The sequence below is a fragment of the Schistosoma haematobium genome, chromosome ZW (genome assembly GCF_000699445.3).
Source record: "Schistosoma haematobium chromosome ZW, whole genome shotgun sequence".
Classification (NCBI taxonomy): domain Eukaryota; kingdom Metazoa; phylum Platyhelminthes; class Trematoda; order Strigeidida; family Schistosomatidae; genus Schistosoma; species Schistosoma haematobium.
In genome coordinates this window covers 52329943-52347094 of record NC_067195.1, presented here as the reverse complement: position 1 = coordinate 52347094, position 17152 = coordinate 52329943, and the positions used below count along the sequence as shown (strand labels likewise).

Below are 17152 nucleotides of genomic sequence, written 5' to 3'. Positions count from 1 at the left end.
GGATTCCAAAGCGACTTTAATAAAGATTACGTTTCAGTACACCATTTTCGCTTACACCGTTATGAACTAACGTCAATGATTGCGTAGCAGATCACAAGGACGATATTTCTGTAGTACTGACTATTGATACTTGACTCTTGGAACCGTTCGCTAGGTGGTATTAATAACATTAGTCTGATTTGAAGAAAAAAGGGGCTCAATCTGGTATGAGGGCAATCAGCGATGTCATCTACATCACCTCCAAATATACATTTATTCAATTTTGGTTGCAGATCATTTAGTCGAATGGTCACCTGAGATCCTTTAGGTTCACAAACGTATAAGTGTTCTTAGCACTTTCTACAGGATTTCGATCGTCGTGAAACGCTCTATAATCGATAATACTAACGTTGAAGTGCTTTGCTGGCCAGACAGCATGCATCCCGAACTTCACTATGTAAATAAATTGCTTTTAGTTACTGAGAAACAACATTTGATTATCGGGATATGGTTTTAAGAAATGCTTACAAGTTTGCCATGGAGAGAGTGAAAAGTAAAGGTATTGGTACAGTTCCGCATGGTCATTAATTTTTAGAGATCATAATACAATTTTTATCCATTGAATACAATTGTTGTGTGTAATCAACTGAGTTTTGTAGCTGTGGTTGATTGATTTACATCAAACGTAGTCGACCGCTATTAGTATTCAATAGCAATTCAATTTTTCCCAGTTCATTTCTGATATCATTGACTGACAGAAAGTTTGCTCAAGCTGCATCTTAAACCAGGCTTCAGTGAACAACGACGACAAGAGTAATATGGAGCAGAGCTACTCGGGTAGCCAGCGTAGCATTGTTTAAAATGTTTTATTTGATCAAGGGCTTAAAATTATGACTATATTGAAGAAATTACTCGGAAACAGATAAACACAGCCAATATGTACTTTCATTTCTTCGTACATATCCTCCATTTAAATTCACTAACAAAATGCTATGTAAATTTGTTTTCTACAGCCTCTACACTATCAAAACTAGATTCTTATTATCTGTCCAGAAAAACTCATCTCATTTGTTCTGATTATATCAGTCTCGATTCCAGCCAGGAAAATATTATTTTGGTATTTAAGATCAGCAGTGTATGTCATCTGTGTCAAAGATTGCTAACTACTCGAGCTGGACTGGGATGATTTGAAATCGTAGTTTGGGATGGAGTGAAATCTCGTGGTTCATGCTAAACACACACTATATAATCGTGATAATAAGGCATATCTGCTGCTCAAATCACTGGTTGGAATAAGTACTCTCGACAAACGTAAGCAAATAATAATATTTATAGGTTACGGCAGTATAAGGGAAAACAACTGTCACATATGATTGATTGATGTGTGTTGTGTGGCCTTAAACTTGTCTTAGATCGGTAGGGTTCGACTCTCGTTGACCTGTATGCTGGACAATTTGACATGGCGGCCACTGACGTTTCACTGACCATACAGTGTTTGTTCACAAAGGAATGTTATTATGAAATGTATGGACGGACTTAAAGGCTCCAAAAATGTTACTGAATTCGGTTTTGTCATAGTCTTGGAGATCGAAATATACGGAATGACAAGAAGTATATGGGTCAATTTTGAGCTTAAAAATGATTTACAGAAATTATGTGGGTGATCTAGAATGTGGCAGTTGCTGATAAATGCTTCCAAATGCATCGTGATGCCTAGGTGATGCCAAGGCACAGATACATACACGGTGAGTGACGTTGCGGTATATTTTGTCCAGATACACGATGAATTTGGAGCCATGGTTAACCAAGACTTGAATGCAATATACAATCTTTGTGATATCTCCCAAAACCTTATGACTCTTTTAGACTAATATATAAAGCCTTTAGCAATGTTAATATAGGGACGTTTTGACTTTGTGTATAGCAATTTTTATCCTTAATCCGATTATTAAATACGAGAAGAAAGTTCCTGACTAGAAATTACATTAAAAAGTTGGAGAGGACTCAAAGGTATTCAAATGATTTGATTTTTGGAATAATTAAGCTGCTGTGCACATGAAGGCTGTCTTAACTCAACATATTCCTTTTTGTCATATAGGGGGACTAGTGGTGTCGGGATATTAGTTTTTAAGTTACCGACGACTAAGGATCTGAAATACACCCACCTATCTTGTTTTTAAAACAAATCTTTGCAAAAACAATCTTGAAAAATCACAAGCCTAGAGCCGATTACTTTTGAGCGGATTTATTACACTTTTATTTGGATCTTTATGCACTCTATTTGTTTGACGCGTTCGAACACTAGTTATTGTCGTTATGATATATCAGCGAATGTTCGAATGTATGGGACTTTACGGGTTAAAATATGTTTCAAAACGTTTGAAACCTCACACCATCAACTTTTTGTTTTCATTATAAGATGGTATTAACATCACGCTCAAGTTATTGTTAATTATTGTCTGTTACCTTTGTTATCGATGTTAATGATTTTTGGACTTAATTGCAATTAATTGTAGAATGTCCCTAAAAAGCGGTAAAATGTTGGGGTTTGGAAGCAGAACGTCGATGTATTTTCTCGAAGTTGTTGAATATTTTGCGAAAGTATCGGGGAAAAACGCGAAATTTCTCCACATCTGAATGTTCTCTAGCGGCTTCCTCAAGACTTCCCCAAACGGAAAACAGTTTACCTCAAAAAAGGGACATTGTGTCTCTAAGTCGACGTCTGACATCTTTTAATTCGTTTTTCTTCACCTTTTCATTCTCATTCATTGGTTCTCCAGAAGCTATTCGGCTTGTCGTAAATGTCGAGATAAAAACGAAATTGGTTTTAAAAATCATGGATTAATAGCCTGGTTACTTTATTATTTTTATTTACCGAATGCAGTTAGTTGGACGTTTTGATTCACTCTTTCGGCAATGTCCGTCATTTGGTTGAGTTTCATGCTACAAAGATGGTTGGTAGCTATTGAATTGCCTTGAATATTATCCAGTTTTTTTTAAAACGTATATCACGCCTAAAGGTTGTATTGTCCTCGAAGTAGAGCACTTGACACTATTTCTAAAGGGCTAATCGAATGTCCTTTCCATTTCGTAATAATGTGGTGTGTATATTATTTTTTCGTACCATCGCACGTTTAGTCAGAGGCAGTATAAATACCGATTGATCAAAAATTTGAAACATTCAAGCATCCACCTGTTTATGTACATGTGCTTTTGTCGTTCTATAAATCGCGTTTTGGATTAATTATATAGACATTAAATTGTTTATGTATAAAACTCGTCCTTCAAAATATTGAACGACTCAAAATTTGTAAATTTTGTTTGACTGTGCGTTCATCAAGGATTTTAAAAGTAGGTATTTCTGCCTAGTTGTGTTTTATAAGGTGAAATATACATTTAGTTCATTCAGTTTAACTAATTAAGTTTTCAATCCAGTACATTTTAATTCACTTTTTTCAGTAATGGAAGTTATGTAACTTATAGGTAAGGTACTGAGTTATTTTTCAAGACGTTATGGGTCCTTGTGATAGTTGGACAGTCCGTAGTTGGCTATTGAGTTGTGTCATGTTGCTGCGTGTCTGTTTTACGGCACTAACTTTAAAGTATTGTACTGAATTCAGGTTCGCGTGTCCAGGTACGTACGAAAAAACCAATCTTTTTTTACGTAAACATAACAATCTGGTTTGGTTCCTATAGTTTTCACCGATGAGAATGTTACCACTTGTTCAATTAGATATCTTGATTGAAAAAGTGAAATCTTATCCCTTGTTTAATTGGTGCTTCAAAGTTTTGATCATGGCTTTGAGAGATATTTGGTCCCTGAGTAAATAAAAGAATGAATTATTATTTGCGGTACTACGAGCAAGTTTATGATTGAATCATTTTAAAATAGATGATTAGGTTAGAAGATGTAACCATTTTAGTCATTCTACTCAGCAACGAAAACGTGATACTTGCCTACTAATGATGCTGTCAAGATATGAACTGTTTGACTAAATGCTACGTATAAGACAAAATGTCATAATTTGTGCTTTTATACCAAAAATATTAAAACATCTTTTTTATCACATGTTTTATTTAAAAATCTATTAAAACTGAGGAATTAACCCTTGTCTATAGATAACGATGACTGGCAGAATTTCTAAAGATATTTTGGTTCTATAATAGAGTTAACGTTCATGTGTTATTGTACTCCATAATTTTGCTATGTAGGGTCATAAATTTTCTAAGACTTGATGAATTTGTCTAGGTACATTATTCGCACAAACACGATAGTTTGATCAATAACATACAAAAGACTATGAACCTTACTTCATCTCAGGTTGTATGACAATAAATATATTATGGTTTCTAATACTTGTACAGACAGATTTAAGTAGCATGTGTTAGAATTAAAAGAATTTCTACGGACAGAAGAGAGGGACACAGAGAAGAGAACAAAAAGCAAGCAAAATAACAACAGTAACAAAATTACGAAAGAGTTTGTAGCAGACGATTCTAAAAAGATAGGCAAATAGTGTATTTATTGTATTGTTCTCTATATTTTGCAGATACTGCGAATTAAATAAATTGGTTTATCATAATAAAATTTTCGTTAATTACTACGTGATATTTGTCAGACCTAATTCTGTAATTATAAGTAAAAGTCTTTGTAGTTTGTTGTACGCACCTGGGGAGACGTATTGTATATTATCCAGTATTATCCAGTCACTGCTCCTCCCGCAAATTTATCCGTTCTGTACATCAATAAACATCACTGTTACAGACAATCGACCCGTTGATTTCTGACAGTAGGCAGTGCGTGTTGAGAAACCCACAACATTCAGCAAATTATGGTTGTCTCTAGGGCTCAAAGGACAACAAGAGTTAGAACTCGTGTGTAAAAATGCTGGCCATCACTTTATTTAAGCACGTCTATGGTTTCGGATATTTAAAAACCAGTAACTAATAGCACTTAAGTTCTTACTGACTCATAACTGCTACATAAAACTAAGAAACCTTAGCTTTCCATGATATAACAAACTGATACTATAGTGAAAGTAGACTTGGTGGGGATAACCACTTTGTTTTCCTGTCAGTATAAGTAGCGTACACTGCGATACCACCTACAACAAGTAACCATTGGTTTAGATTTTCATTCGTTATTCTGAGCTTTCAAACAATAGCAACATATTCTTAGATCCAAACAAGTCTATATACACTCTAAGTTTATTTGTTTTAGGCTATTCAAGACTGTAGAAACGTCGTATTTTGCTTTACATAATGTTGTACCTAATAGTTTCATAATTAGTATTTACTGACTTCTGTGAACATTGTAAGGTTTACAACATAAAATATAATTTAGTTTCCCAATATATGCGAAAAGTGATAAGGTTGGATGTGTGGCCCAAAAAGCTAAATTAAAGACTTCGTCTTAATTATCTCGTACAAATGAGCCGTATTAAAACTCAATTTGATATCATGTTCCATTTTTCCCAAAAATTTGGAATTTATGCTGCAGATTAATCAAGTAAATATGTGTTTTTGCGCATCAAAACGTTTCTTCTCTTTTCATTGTAGGTTCTTGGAATTATTGAGTAGATATTTATCAGTTTTGTTAACACCTTGTCGACACAATTCTGTTTAGAGTGTGAACGACATTTGATCAAATGTAGATAATAGTACACAAACTATGGAGAGTTCTACTGCTTTTTCACTTTGCGTCATTCTACATGATGCAGTAAAAGAGTTCAAAATACTAGCAAATGTTGTTGACATTATGAGGAAAAAGGTCAGATAATGGATCATTTACTAAGTAATCAAATTTAAATTTAGAAACAGAGAATCAATTTAAATTATTCAGAAGCCGAAGAATTTGTTCTTAAACAAATGAATAAAATACTGGAAAAATACTCGTTTAAATACAGTACTTTGAAGTTAATTATCGAAATTTAGGTGTCAGTTTTCAAGATATGCATATGGAGGTGCTCAAGGAACTACAGAAGAGTTCCAAAATTACGGAGTATCCATCGACTGCGACAGTCGTTGAAGACTCGTTCTTTTCCACAAAGTACATGGAGAAACTAATGAAGGAAATGTAGGTACTCATCATTTTTCGAATGGATAGATTTTGTTTAATTGATGTTCTTGAAAAATTGGCAGAAGAAATTCAAAATACGGGGTCATGCGATTCATTGCAACAATCAGTTGACAAAGAAGAATCAGAATTCAAAGAGATAGAACATATTCTGGAAAGGTAGGTCATAAGTATTTATTGACAAAGACTAAGCATGAATCAGTTTCCATAAAATCTGTAGTTTGTTTTACTTATTTAGTATTCCTTAGCTGCCATACGGAAATACGCTTTTTTCGTTTAACTATATTATCACAATCTTATTTATCGGTTTACATTTTACAAGACCCACGTAGTTTTCTGGCACAGCTTGATTCCTTATGTGAATTGTCAATTCATTTTTATAATGTAATATAAATTTTGTGTTGCCAGTACTAAAATATCCTTTTGATCATACGTTAGGAGCTTAAGGTACATGTAATGAGCTATTTGATCAGATTACACGGTCTAGGTAATAGCAATGAAATACACCGAAAAGCAATTCAAAAAACTAAGAAGTACTGTGAAAAATAATAGGTTTCGTTAGAATACAACTCAATAATGAGTAGTAACGCAGTTGTCAGTCCCCTTTTTAACGAAGGATTGGGTAACCTCATATATGTACTTAGAAATAATTTATATAGTTCTACATCTTCTAAATTTGAACCAAAAGTGGAAATATACGAAGTTTTGTCTTTCAACGATAATGCAGTTGTTTCTTCGTGGTTTGAATTTAATAAATCATTTAGGTGTCTAAACTAACACTGATAATCACACTATTGTGACTTTGGTCTACCAAGTTGTTCTGTAGTAAAATATGTACGGAGATTAGTCTCTGAACTAGTTAGCAACCCTAGTGTGCTAGGCTTCCTAATATGACCTTGATAATGTCGATGTATGAGTTTGGCTTGTGACTACTAGCCTTGAAAGCAGAAAACTATTCTGTTCACTGACTAATGATCTGCTACGAGAACATTTATTATTTAACAAGAAAAGAGAAGATTGTTACAAAAACCTATGTATTCAGTTATATCTTATTCAAAAAGTACATCACTAAATATGTAAATAATTGAACCACAATGCATAATAAGTCAGAAAAGTACGATATATGCAAAAATAGGGCATTTAAGATACAAAAAATTGAATCCAAGACTGGTGTTGAAATAATAATAAATTTTGGTTAGTTCGTAGGTCCTAAAGAAGATTTTGATCAAGAAAATAAGACAGTTATCCTAACTAAATTCAAGAATTATAGATTATGACCTAATTGAATTAAAGTTACAAGAAGTAGCTCTCCTAATTGTCACTTATTTTTCATTCTCTTCATTACACATATATACAAAGTTCTTTGATTATTTAAATGAATGCTTTATTTATGACCCCAATTATCGTTCAAGTTATTGAGCGAGGAAATATTCCTTTTTACTTACATTATTTATAATACCTCCACACCAATATATTAACTTCACAATATATAATAAAGTAGATAGCAATAAAATAATATTTGGATCATTATTGACCATTATTTAAATTTTAGATGAGTTATGAAATGAATAATTAACAACAGTATTGAGTTTATTTTAAGTTGAAATGGGCTTTTATAATAGTGACAGAATATATGAAAATGTTAGTAAGAGTTGAAAATTTTTGTCGAATGGTCAAACAATACTAATGATAACACATTGTAATAATAAGAATGATAATAACTACGTTACTCAGAAGTGAATTGCTCATTTTACTCATAAAAGTTTCATAATAATGCTAATATTCACCTCATAAAATGCATCCTATACTTTAGTAAAAATGAATCAGTAATTAAGAAAGGGTTTTGCGGATATTATAGCAATTCAGTAGTTGAGTTCATGAGTCATTTAAAGCTAGACCACCATGGGTTGTTTGAAGTTGGACACCGTTGGATGCCGGCTCAGAGGTCTAAAGGTGTTCGCGTGCGAGATCGAAAGGTCCTAGGTTCGAATCCCATGGGCGGGATTGTTGATGCACACTGACGAGAAGTTTTATACTAGGACGAAACGACCGTACAGTGCTTCCAGGTTTTCCGTGGTAGTCTAGCTTTAATTGGCTGATGAATTCAACTATTCAATAGGTAATTACATCACGTCTGTATTATGACATACTGAATTGTCTTCAGATATTCTGTCTATGAAAGTCCAGTTTTGTTTATTCGTAATAAAACCCTGTCAACCTATAGACGCTAAGTATTGATGCAACCTAACAGTTCATCTGTTCATTCAGCCATTCTGTATTTACTTGATAAACCGACATTTTTATGCTAACTAGTTTTAAAAAAATGTAAATAACATGTGGCTTAGTTTTAGATATTGACTCGAAATGTTCAAGTGGCCTCGTGTATTCAGTTGAATAATATCTTTAGGGGAAGAACTAACTGCAAGATATCACAATAGGTGGAAGTGCCAAGTTAATTCAGTACAACTTTTTTATAACTTCTACGGAAAGATAAATATCTTATCGATCTAATCTAATACAAAACTCACATATCAATGCTATTCACTTTTTCCTGGTATTTTGAAGGATCAGTTACATCAAATCGACACTATAATTAAAGTAATACTGTTTTAATAATTTGATTTTCACTTAGTGTATTAAAATACAAAGATGACCAAGTAAATTGTGCCCATATACTGCAGTATTAGCTGAGATTAAGGTAAAAAAATAAAAATATAGATGTTAAAAATATCAACTAGTACATCAATATTATATTATGAAGAGAATATAAAAAGGACATACAATTTAATAATAACATTCAAACTATCAGTTCAATGCACACTGATAAGTTGTAAATGATCAAAAGCTTAGATAATTTATGAAAAGACAGACTTACCAGTTAATCCCTGTTCTTAAATGTTGACAAAAAATCTTTTTATCTGTTATATATATATATATATATATATATATATATATATATATATACTTAATGTACATGCTAAAAAGAATTTAAAGTTGATTACGAAACTTTTGATTCACTGATCTAGAATTATTGTGCTTTCAATACAAAAGTGACGTTTCAGGACTCAATTCCAGTCGAGTTGTGGATAAGCTCTACAGCTGAAACCTAAACTAGAATAAAACAACCTTTTTAAGGATTTCCCAGGTTATATTAGTATATGATATTCTGTTTCTTTCTCTCCATAACATTTTTTTTTCTAATCGAAAGTAAAAAAACAATTTACATTTGTTGTTTAAAATAGAGAACGTCAAGCTCGTGAGAAAATCAAGGAAATGAGACATAAGATTCAAGAAAAGAATGAAGAAGGTATAAAAATTATTGAACAAGGCAAAGAAACTATAGCATATTTAAAGGACCAAGTCCAAGTAAATCTTATCTCCACTTTAAAAAAAAATTTAATGTTGTAGTTATCTGTTTGAAAAATGCTTTTTTGTGAGAGATTAGAAAATATATCAACCTTTTATATACAATTCCATTGTGTTGCTTTTTTTAAAAAACAATTAGCTCAAAATAATATTGCTACATCGTAATTTGAGAGGGGCTTTGTGGAGATTGTAGTAGTTTAATAATTGAATTCATGAGTCAGTTGAAGCTAGATCATCATAGAAAACCTGAAAGCACTGGATAGTCGTTTCAAACGCTTAAAGTTTAGATCACTGAGCCGGCATCCAAATGATTGGTCCTGGGTTCGAATCTCACGAGAGGGATCGTGGATACGCACTACTGAGGAGTCCCACAGTAGGACGAAACGACCATCTGGTGCTTCCAGGTTTTCCATGGCGGTCTATTTTCTACTGACTCACCATAATTTGTTGAACCGTTACTAAATATTCAACAATATTAGGATCTAAAGGCTACTTATGATAGTTCCGAAAACCTTTGTGACAAATTTGATAAGAAACGTAAATTGTAATTTACCTGATAGAAAATAAAGAGTATGAGTTTAGAAAAAATATACACGTCATATTACATTTCAACATAGTGACATAGTAAAAAAATGATCAACTAAAATTCGACTTGTGTCTTATTGTTAATCTGTTTACTTTAGATCACAGTGAAATAATAGTCAAACTATTGATTATCAGTAGTTCAATAAGTCTTATGATCAAATAACTTCAACCTACAAATGTCCAGTGTTTTTAAAGTCCTTGTTTCATAAAGATAAGTAGATTTTATGAACATCCGCTTAATGTAACTTTGTTTTGATAAATGGATAATTATTTCGTGTTCACTATAAGTGTTGCAACTTAGGAAGGATCAAGGGAAGTTTTTCTTTAAGGATTAAAATTTTGTCAGTTGTCAACCCATTAAGATTAATAGGACTTTCAAGATAAACCAATTGGTCACAGGGCTTATCTGATACATTTTGTGTAATTAGACTTGATAGTGACTTATGTCATTCTTGAAACAATTTATCTTTTGAGAGGACACAATTTATTTTCAAAAATTATAATTTAATGACTACTAGAACTGTTTCCGTAATTCAGTCAGCATGTAACAGCTAACATTTAAGCAACAGAAATAGTCAAGCTTTTATATCTTTGTCTTTGTTAGCGAGAGATTTAGACTTCATGAATAATAGATTCAGTCTAGTTTGTAACCAACTTCTTGCTAAAAAATGTTAAGTATAAAACCTAAACTCATAGCTGTTTAACAATTATTTTAATGAATCTGAAAATTAATTATTATGTTACTCAATACAGTCATTAAGTGGACAATTTACAAAACAGGCTTATTATTATTATTATTATCCTATACTTCAAGGAAATGAAAGCTAAAATAATTATGGAAGAAAAATATATAACACGTTATTCTGCAGTAAAATTAGAAGAATTCCAAAGTCAATGTGATCAAAAAGAAAATGAAATCAAACATCAACTAGATTTCGTTCAATCAAATCGTAACACAGAAGAACGAGTTCATGCAGAGATTACATCTTACTTAAATGATCGTATATCATACTTAAGAAAGGTATCTATAAAAACTTTATATATATATATATATATATATATATATATATATATATATATGCATAGAAAGATGTTAGGAGATTGAGTGTATACGAATGAAACCACTGGCTGAATGGAACTCACTTCGATACAAACAGAAAACTTGGATAGTAAATTTAGCTTCCAGCACTATTTTCTTCCATTTTTTGTGACACGTCTGTCGACGAATTTGTTATACAACTTTTATGAACATACATTTTATGTTTTTATTCAGAATTAGTCAAACTATCTCCTTTATTTTCATAGTTAAATGATTTGCGACAAAATTCTGGTAGGCTTTAGTTAGTGTTTATAATATTAAAACTAACAGATCAAACAATCATAACAGAACGAATAAGTGATTACATAATTCACCAGCATTGTTCGAACTAAAACAAATGAACGCTAATAATATTATGTGATGGATAAGAGTATTTGTTGAAAACTATTTTCTCATGACAGTGAAAAGCTAATTGAGCTTTCTTTTGTATTCATAGTTCAGACCAGGAATTTCGAATCATTATAGCCTATACAGAGCGGAGTAAAATTAGAGTACTTTTATTTTGAATGTTTTGGATATATCTCGATATTGTCTATTATCTGTCGAGAGTAAGTGATCGTATTTGCAAAAACTTGCTTGTCACTCAGACATCAGTTTCTAAGAACGGATTCAGGCAGCCTAGTTGAAACCTTTCTCCAAGTCCTTTCTGAACTCTTGGTACCACATATATCTGTAAATTTCTAAGTTCATTTCAAGATGATATCGGATGGGCATTGATTTACTTTTGAATGGTTTCCTAATTACTTGTTGTATGATGAAATCATTTTAAATTCAAGAAAGCTACTTTTCAATAACATCGCAATTCTTTTATCATTTTTTCTTGAAATATCAACTCTCTTAAAGAGAAACGAATAAAAAACAGGTTTGTTTGCTGATATTTAGTTGTTTATGATGATTTCTTCCATATTTCATAGTAAATGCCGTTGGAACTAGATATTCTATGAAAGATGTGGTGTTTCCAAGTTCTGTTAATTTTATCTCTTGTGGCCAATATTCTAGCTCTGTCGATGAACATTTCGTCTGGTCAAGATAAAAACTACTACATTTTAATTAATAATCAATCAGTCAGTAACAACGTAGAACTTCGTACGTACGTACATCAGTTCGAGTTGCTACACCACATTTGCACAGAGATGCAGTTGTCGATTCAAATCCCGTAGTGGTAGAGGTAGCAAGAGTATAAGCAGTAATCGGGAAGATTAGGGTTTGGAGATGTTATTTAAAGAGTATAATCCAGTGAAACAAATTTGGAAAGAGGAAAAAAGGGACATGAAGAATTCAGAAGATTAGAATTTGGGAGAACACAGAGAGTGGATGCACCTGCGCCATTGCAAACGATTTTGAGTCATGTCATTCAGGGTCTCTAACCATCGGTTGCTATCATCTCGCGGTCCCCAACCAGGTAGTCTACACCTACCAACATGACTCAGTCCACTTGTCAGTGACTTCATGGACTTGTGCCATGTTTTGGTCTGGCCGAGTTTATTTTCTCTGTATGGTTTTCATGATAGTTATATCATTTCTTTTATACACAATAGTCTAAAATATTAGACTGATGATCAGATTTCACTGTGAACTCAAAGTTTTAGTGATAACATTTAGAATGTCAGCGTTCATGGAAAGGTTGACTGATTTCATTGCAATGAATAAAGATATCATTAATATACCTGGATTAGTGTTTTTCATCTACGATTTCAGGTTTCAGTCTTGTTTGTTCAAGATTAAAAATAAGGAGACAGTCCAAAATCGACAAAACCAAAGAACATTAACATGAGATTACCGATGTGGGTATTGTCTTGTTTCTCAAAGAAAGACAGTATGCTACAATACAAATCGGCAAATATATTGAAATATCATACTTTATTTCCTTATCATTGATCAATAGACAAACTGAACTTTGTAACTTACCCAAACACTGCTATATGTAGTTACAAATTATACTCATAAAACCCTTGTAAGAATGTAATATAAACAAACCACCGTCTTAATTTTTGTCACTGAATTCGGTGGTGAATTAGATAATATTATTAATCAACTGATGAATAACTATTTTTCGATAGCATGAAAAATTCTGGAAAGAAAAGTCTGATAAAGATATTACTCAGTTTAAACAAGAGTTAAATGAGCTCAAAGACAAAAAAGAGAAGAACTTAACTAAACTTAGTGAATTATCTTTATTGGTAAGTCCTAAGATAGTTTTATTAATTAAAGTAATGTTTATCGATTAGTATATCCCATTCATATGTTTGTAAATTTGCATAAAGTACTTCGTAAACTAATATTATGAAGTAATATACATTTTTTACATAAAGTGATAGGCTACAATAAGTTCTTGATTTACTTTAAATGGATCCAACACGGATTAAGGAAAAACCTAGTCAGTTCCTTTTCATTAGTTGCTTGGACCTTCCCGTTGATGTTTAGGACTGTAAATGATCAGTCTATTTTTAAGCGTATGTGGATCCTGTTCAGATTGTCTCGACATTACTAATAAGTCAAAGGATCATAAGCAGAGATGTATGGTGGCTATCGGTGGAATCCAGGACGCGCGTTTCGTCTTGTTCGGGAATCGTTAGCTGGATGCAGATGGATCCCAGCATTGATGTTCACTCCGAAACTTAAACCCATACCGTTCGCTTCCAACACCGTCGTATTATGCATTTAGTTACAGAGTCTAGATAGCCAGCTTGTAGTCAGTTTTCTAACCAGAGTAGCACTTTTATTAACGAAAGTATTCAGAACTAGTTCTTGTGATTTAATTATTTTCTAATTCATTTAATGTCGTTTCAGATTCTCTAGTTTCGAAGTTGGCTTATTATTCATTTGTCAACAGGCGTAGACAATTTTGTTAGAGATCTCTGAAATAGCTTGTAACATGGATTGTTTTTCAAAGGACCTAGACTAAAGTAGATGGATTTCGTAAAAGACCAACCTTATAGCTTTTATATAGGGATCTGATCAACAGTAACATGTGTAAAAATGTTTTTAGTTATGTTTCAGGTATACTTGATCTCAATTTCAAGTTATTCGACTTATATGGAATATTTGAATACCTAATAGTTTACAACTTTCTATGATAAGATAGATGTTTTGATAAAAATCTATGACTGCGTTATCTTGTCTTTCTTTCATAGTATAAAGAATATGAAGCCGTAGTTCTGTCTGATCGAATTGAAAAAGAGAAAGCTCGTCAAAGAGAAGAACAAGAAGAGTTAGAATTATTCGCAGCTTGTAAAGTAAGTTTAACAAAGTCTATTTTCAACTCTTTATATTGTAAGTTATGAAATTTATGCTACAATTTCAATGTGTATTGTAATAGGTTCTCATGTTTGACTGGCGAATAAATAGATTCTACTTCAATTTAATGTATCATACAGTTTACTTATAAATTAATGACAATTATATTGTGTATTTCTTCTAAGTAAAAAGTCTATATATTTATTTTTAAAACTTAGCTTTCTTCGTTGGTTTCTATTAATGATGATAATGTTTTAGCTTATTTCAAATGAATTTAATTTATCATAGACTTATTCGCTATTCACTATAATATTTTCCCCAAAATTGGGAGATTGGATATTTCTGAACATAAGTTATGTGTAAAAATCTAGTATATAGTTAATACATTAACTTTCAGATAGAAAAGTAGGGTTTCTGTGATAATTAGGAGTATTTGAATTATAGTACAAACTAGAAATCCCAAAAATAACGAAGTTTAAACAAGAAGAACTATATGAGCACAAACAAAGGTATTGTATTTAGAATTCGAAATCAATCAGTCATCAAGTACAAAGGAATCATTAATTCATAAAAAATACCACAGTTGCCTAGCATTCGAAAGCTTTGAAACAACTCATAATGTCCATATGTAAAGTAACGCACTGTTGGGATGGTTGTTTCTATGTTTACTTCTCAGATAACAGCTAGTAAGCTTATGGTAACTGGATATAAATCTTATCCTATGAACAAAGCTTACAGATTTTAGCATCTTATTTCAACTTTCTGGTTTATATGACATTTTTATCTTGTGTTGTTAATAAAAGTAATTTTATACATCCACGATGGTAGAAAAATCACTTTTCTGCACATACTATTTTATATTAATGTTTCTTCATTTGTTGTATTGGTATGGTAGACCTAATTGTTATTAGGAAATACTGCTAGATAATTAATGACTTAGTATAATCGACTGGATAAAATCAGATTTCATGACTTAACTATTATTCAATTACCGAATATTGACTTTTCAACACCGATCTGTAGGAATTTATGCATTGTCTTTTTTCATGAATAAACAATTCCATCATTAAATTTTCGAATACTTCACACTTAAATAATCAACTGATTATTTATATACTATTTTAATCTGGTGCTTCAAGTATTTACGTTCAGTAGCAATTAATAGTTTCTTCAGGATCTACATTTCTGCTTCCGAAAATTGTCTTAAACAGAAAACATGCATTCACTTAATCAACTCAAAAACATGTTATTTCATAAGATAATTTATAAAAACTAGTTCTGTGAGAAGGTAATTTATATCACAAGCTAATTTAAACATACTGTTGAGAACAGAACATCTGTTATGAGATCTTTTATTTGTAATTATCATCAGTCGATTCGTGAAAAGAATTATCTTCAGATAAAGTTTTATTGTTTTTATCATTGATTTTTATTATTTTATTTGATACACCATGAAAATTATAAAAGTTGAATTGTATACTAATGTTGAGAGCAAACCAAGAATGTGTTTATTTCAACACTGAACTGGAACAATGTAAAATCCATATAATAATAATAATCTGTTGAATGTGAAATAAAGTGAGGTTTCATCATCCTCTTTTACTACAAATCGGACCTAATTTAACAATACTATGTAATTCAAAGTCTCAAATGTATAAAACTGCTTTTACCAAACGACATCATTGAATAATTTCTATGATTCGATATTTTTAATAACAAAATTGTTATCCTAAATAACGTACGAGACGTTCATTTAATTATTCCAAATTACAGCTTTATGAAATATGTGTCATAATACTTGTAAATGAATCCATTACTATTGAAGATGTATATAACACCTTCAGAAATAAAGAGTTCAGAATTATTAATATTTTATCATTTCAATACACTCAAAAGAAGAACAATAGTTTTATCACGGTAACATTCTATTTTAAGTCATGGGAAAAATGTATTTTATTAAGTTGCAACAATAAGCAAATACGATACTATGGTTAGCTTTAACGTTCGAAATATCAATCTTCTTAAGCGACTAGGACTGTTCTTAAGAATTTACTTGGAAGTAAGTAGAAATTATTTAAAAATCGGTCTAGAAGGAAAACTTTTAGATTTCATTGTACACACTCAGAGCGAGTGACATTATGAGTGAACATTATGAAAACATCTATATATTCAATGAATCTAATTAGTTTGTGTTCAAATCTGGAGTGAAGCACCGTATGTTTGCAAAGAATCCAATCGGTATTTTCCACCAGATAATAATTTGTTTTTATTACGTCCATATAAACTCTTATTTTAAACATGAAAGTGTTCAGATTATTTCTTGTATTTAAACTAACAACCCTTATTTTGGATTTAGATTCAAAATTGGTGGCGTACTGTTTGCGTTCAACATAATCTTGGTCCGTATGGGAAGAAGAAGAGAAAAGGAACGAAGACAAAAAAAGGGAAAGGAAAAAAGAAGTAGGACTGTATTTTTGGGGATCAGACGGATTCATAGAATTTATAATCGGTGTGAACATGGTTCTTCAAACCGCTACAATAATATAGTAATAAAAGATATGACTATGAAACAATGTGAATTGATTCCCAAAATTCGAAAGTTAATTTTACTCTATTTAATGTTTTATGTAGGAAATACTAATGTATTTCAACAAATGTCTAACATCTTTGTTTACAGTTTAATTTAAAATTAATTAGTATTGGGTCAAGTAATACAATAAACAGTGCTAACCCTATGGGAATCATATACATGGTCATACTTATGTTAAATAATCTTTATCCATATTAAATATATCGTTCTATCTCCAGTC

General features: G+C 31.6%; 1 protein-coding gene across 2 annotated transcripts; it reads left to right on the top strand.

The window, feature by feature from the left end:
- Positions 1-2938: 2938 nt before the first annotated feature.
- MS3_00003847 (uncharacterized protein) lies at positions 2939-17152 on the top strand. Of its 2 annotated transcripts, XM_051211708.1 has the most exons (10): positions 2939-3362; positions 5539-5749; positions 5794-5884; positions 5914-6055; positions 6086-6214; positions 9298-9421; positions 10821-11027; positions 13166-13285; positions 14240-14341; positions 16699-17152. In XM_051211708.1, the coding sequence occupies exons 2-10, from the start codon at positions 5651-5653 to the stop codon at positions 16804-16806; spliced, it is 1122 nt and encodes a 373-aa protein (XP_051071800.1). In that variant the 5' UTR covers positions 2939-3362; positions 5539-5650; the 3' UTR covers positions 16807-17152. The 2 variants fall into 2 exon arrangements, with proteins under 2 accessions (XP_051071800.1, XP_051071801.1); XM_051211709.1 differs by having other exon boundaries at positions 2939-3330; positions 5794-6055; positions 16699-17148.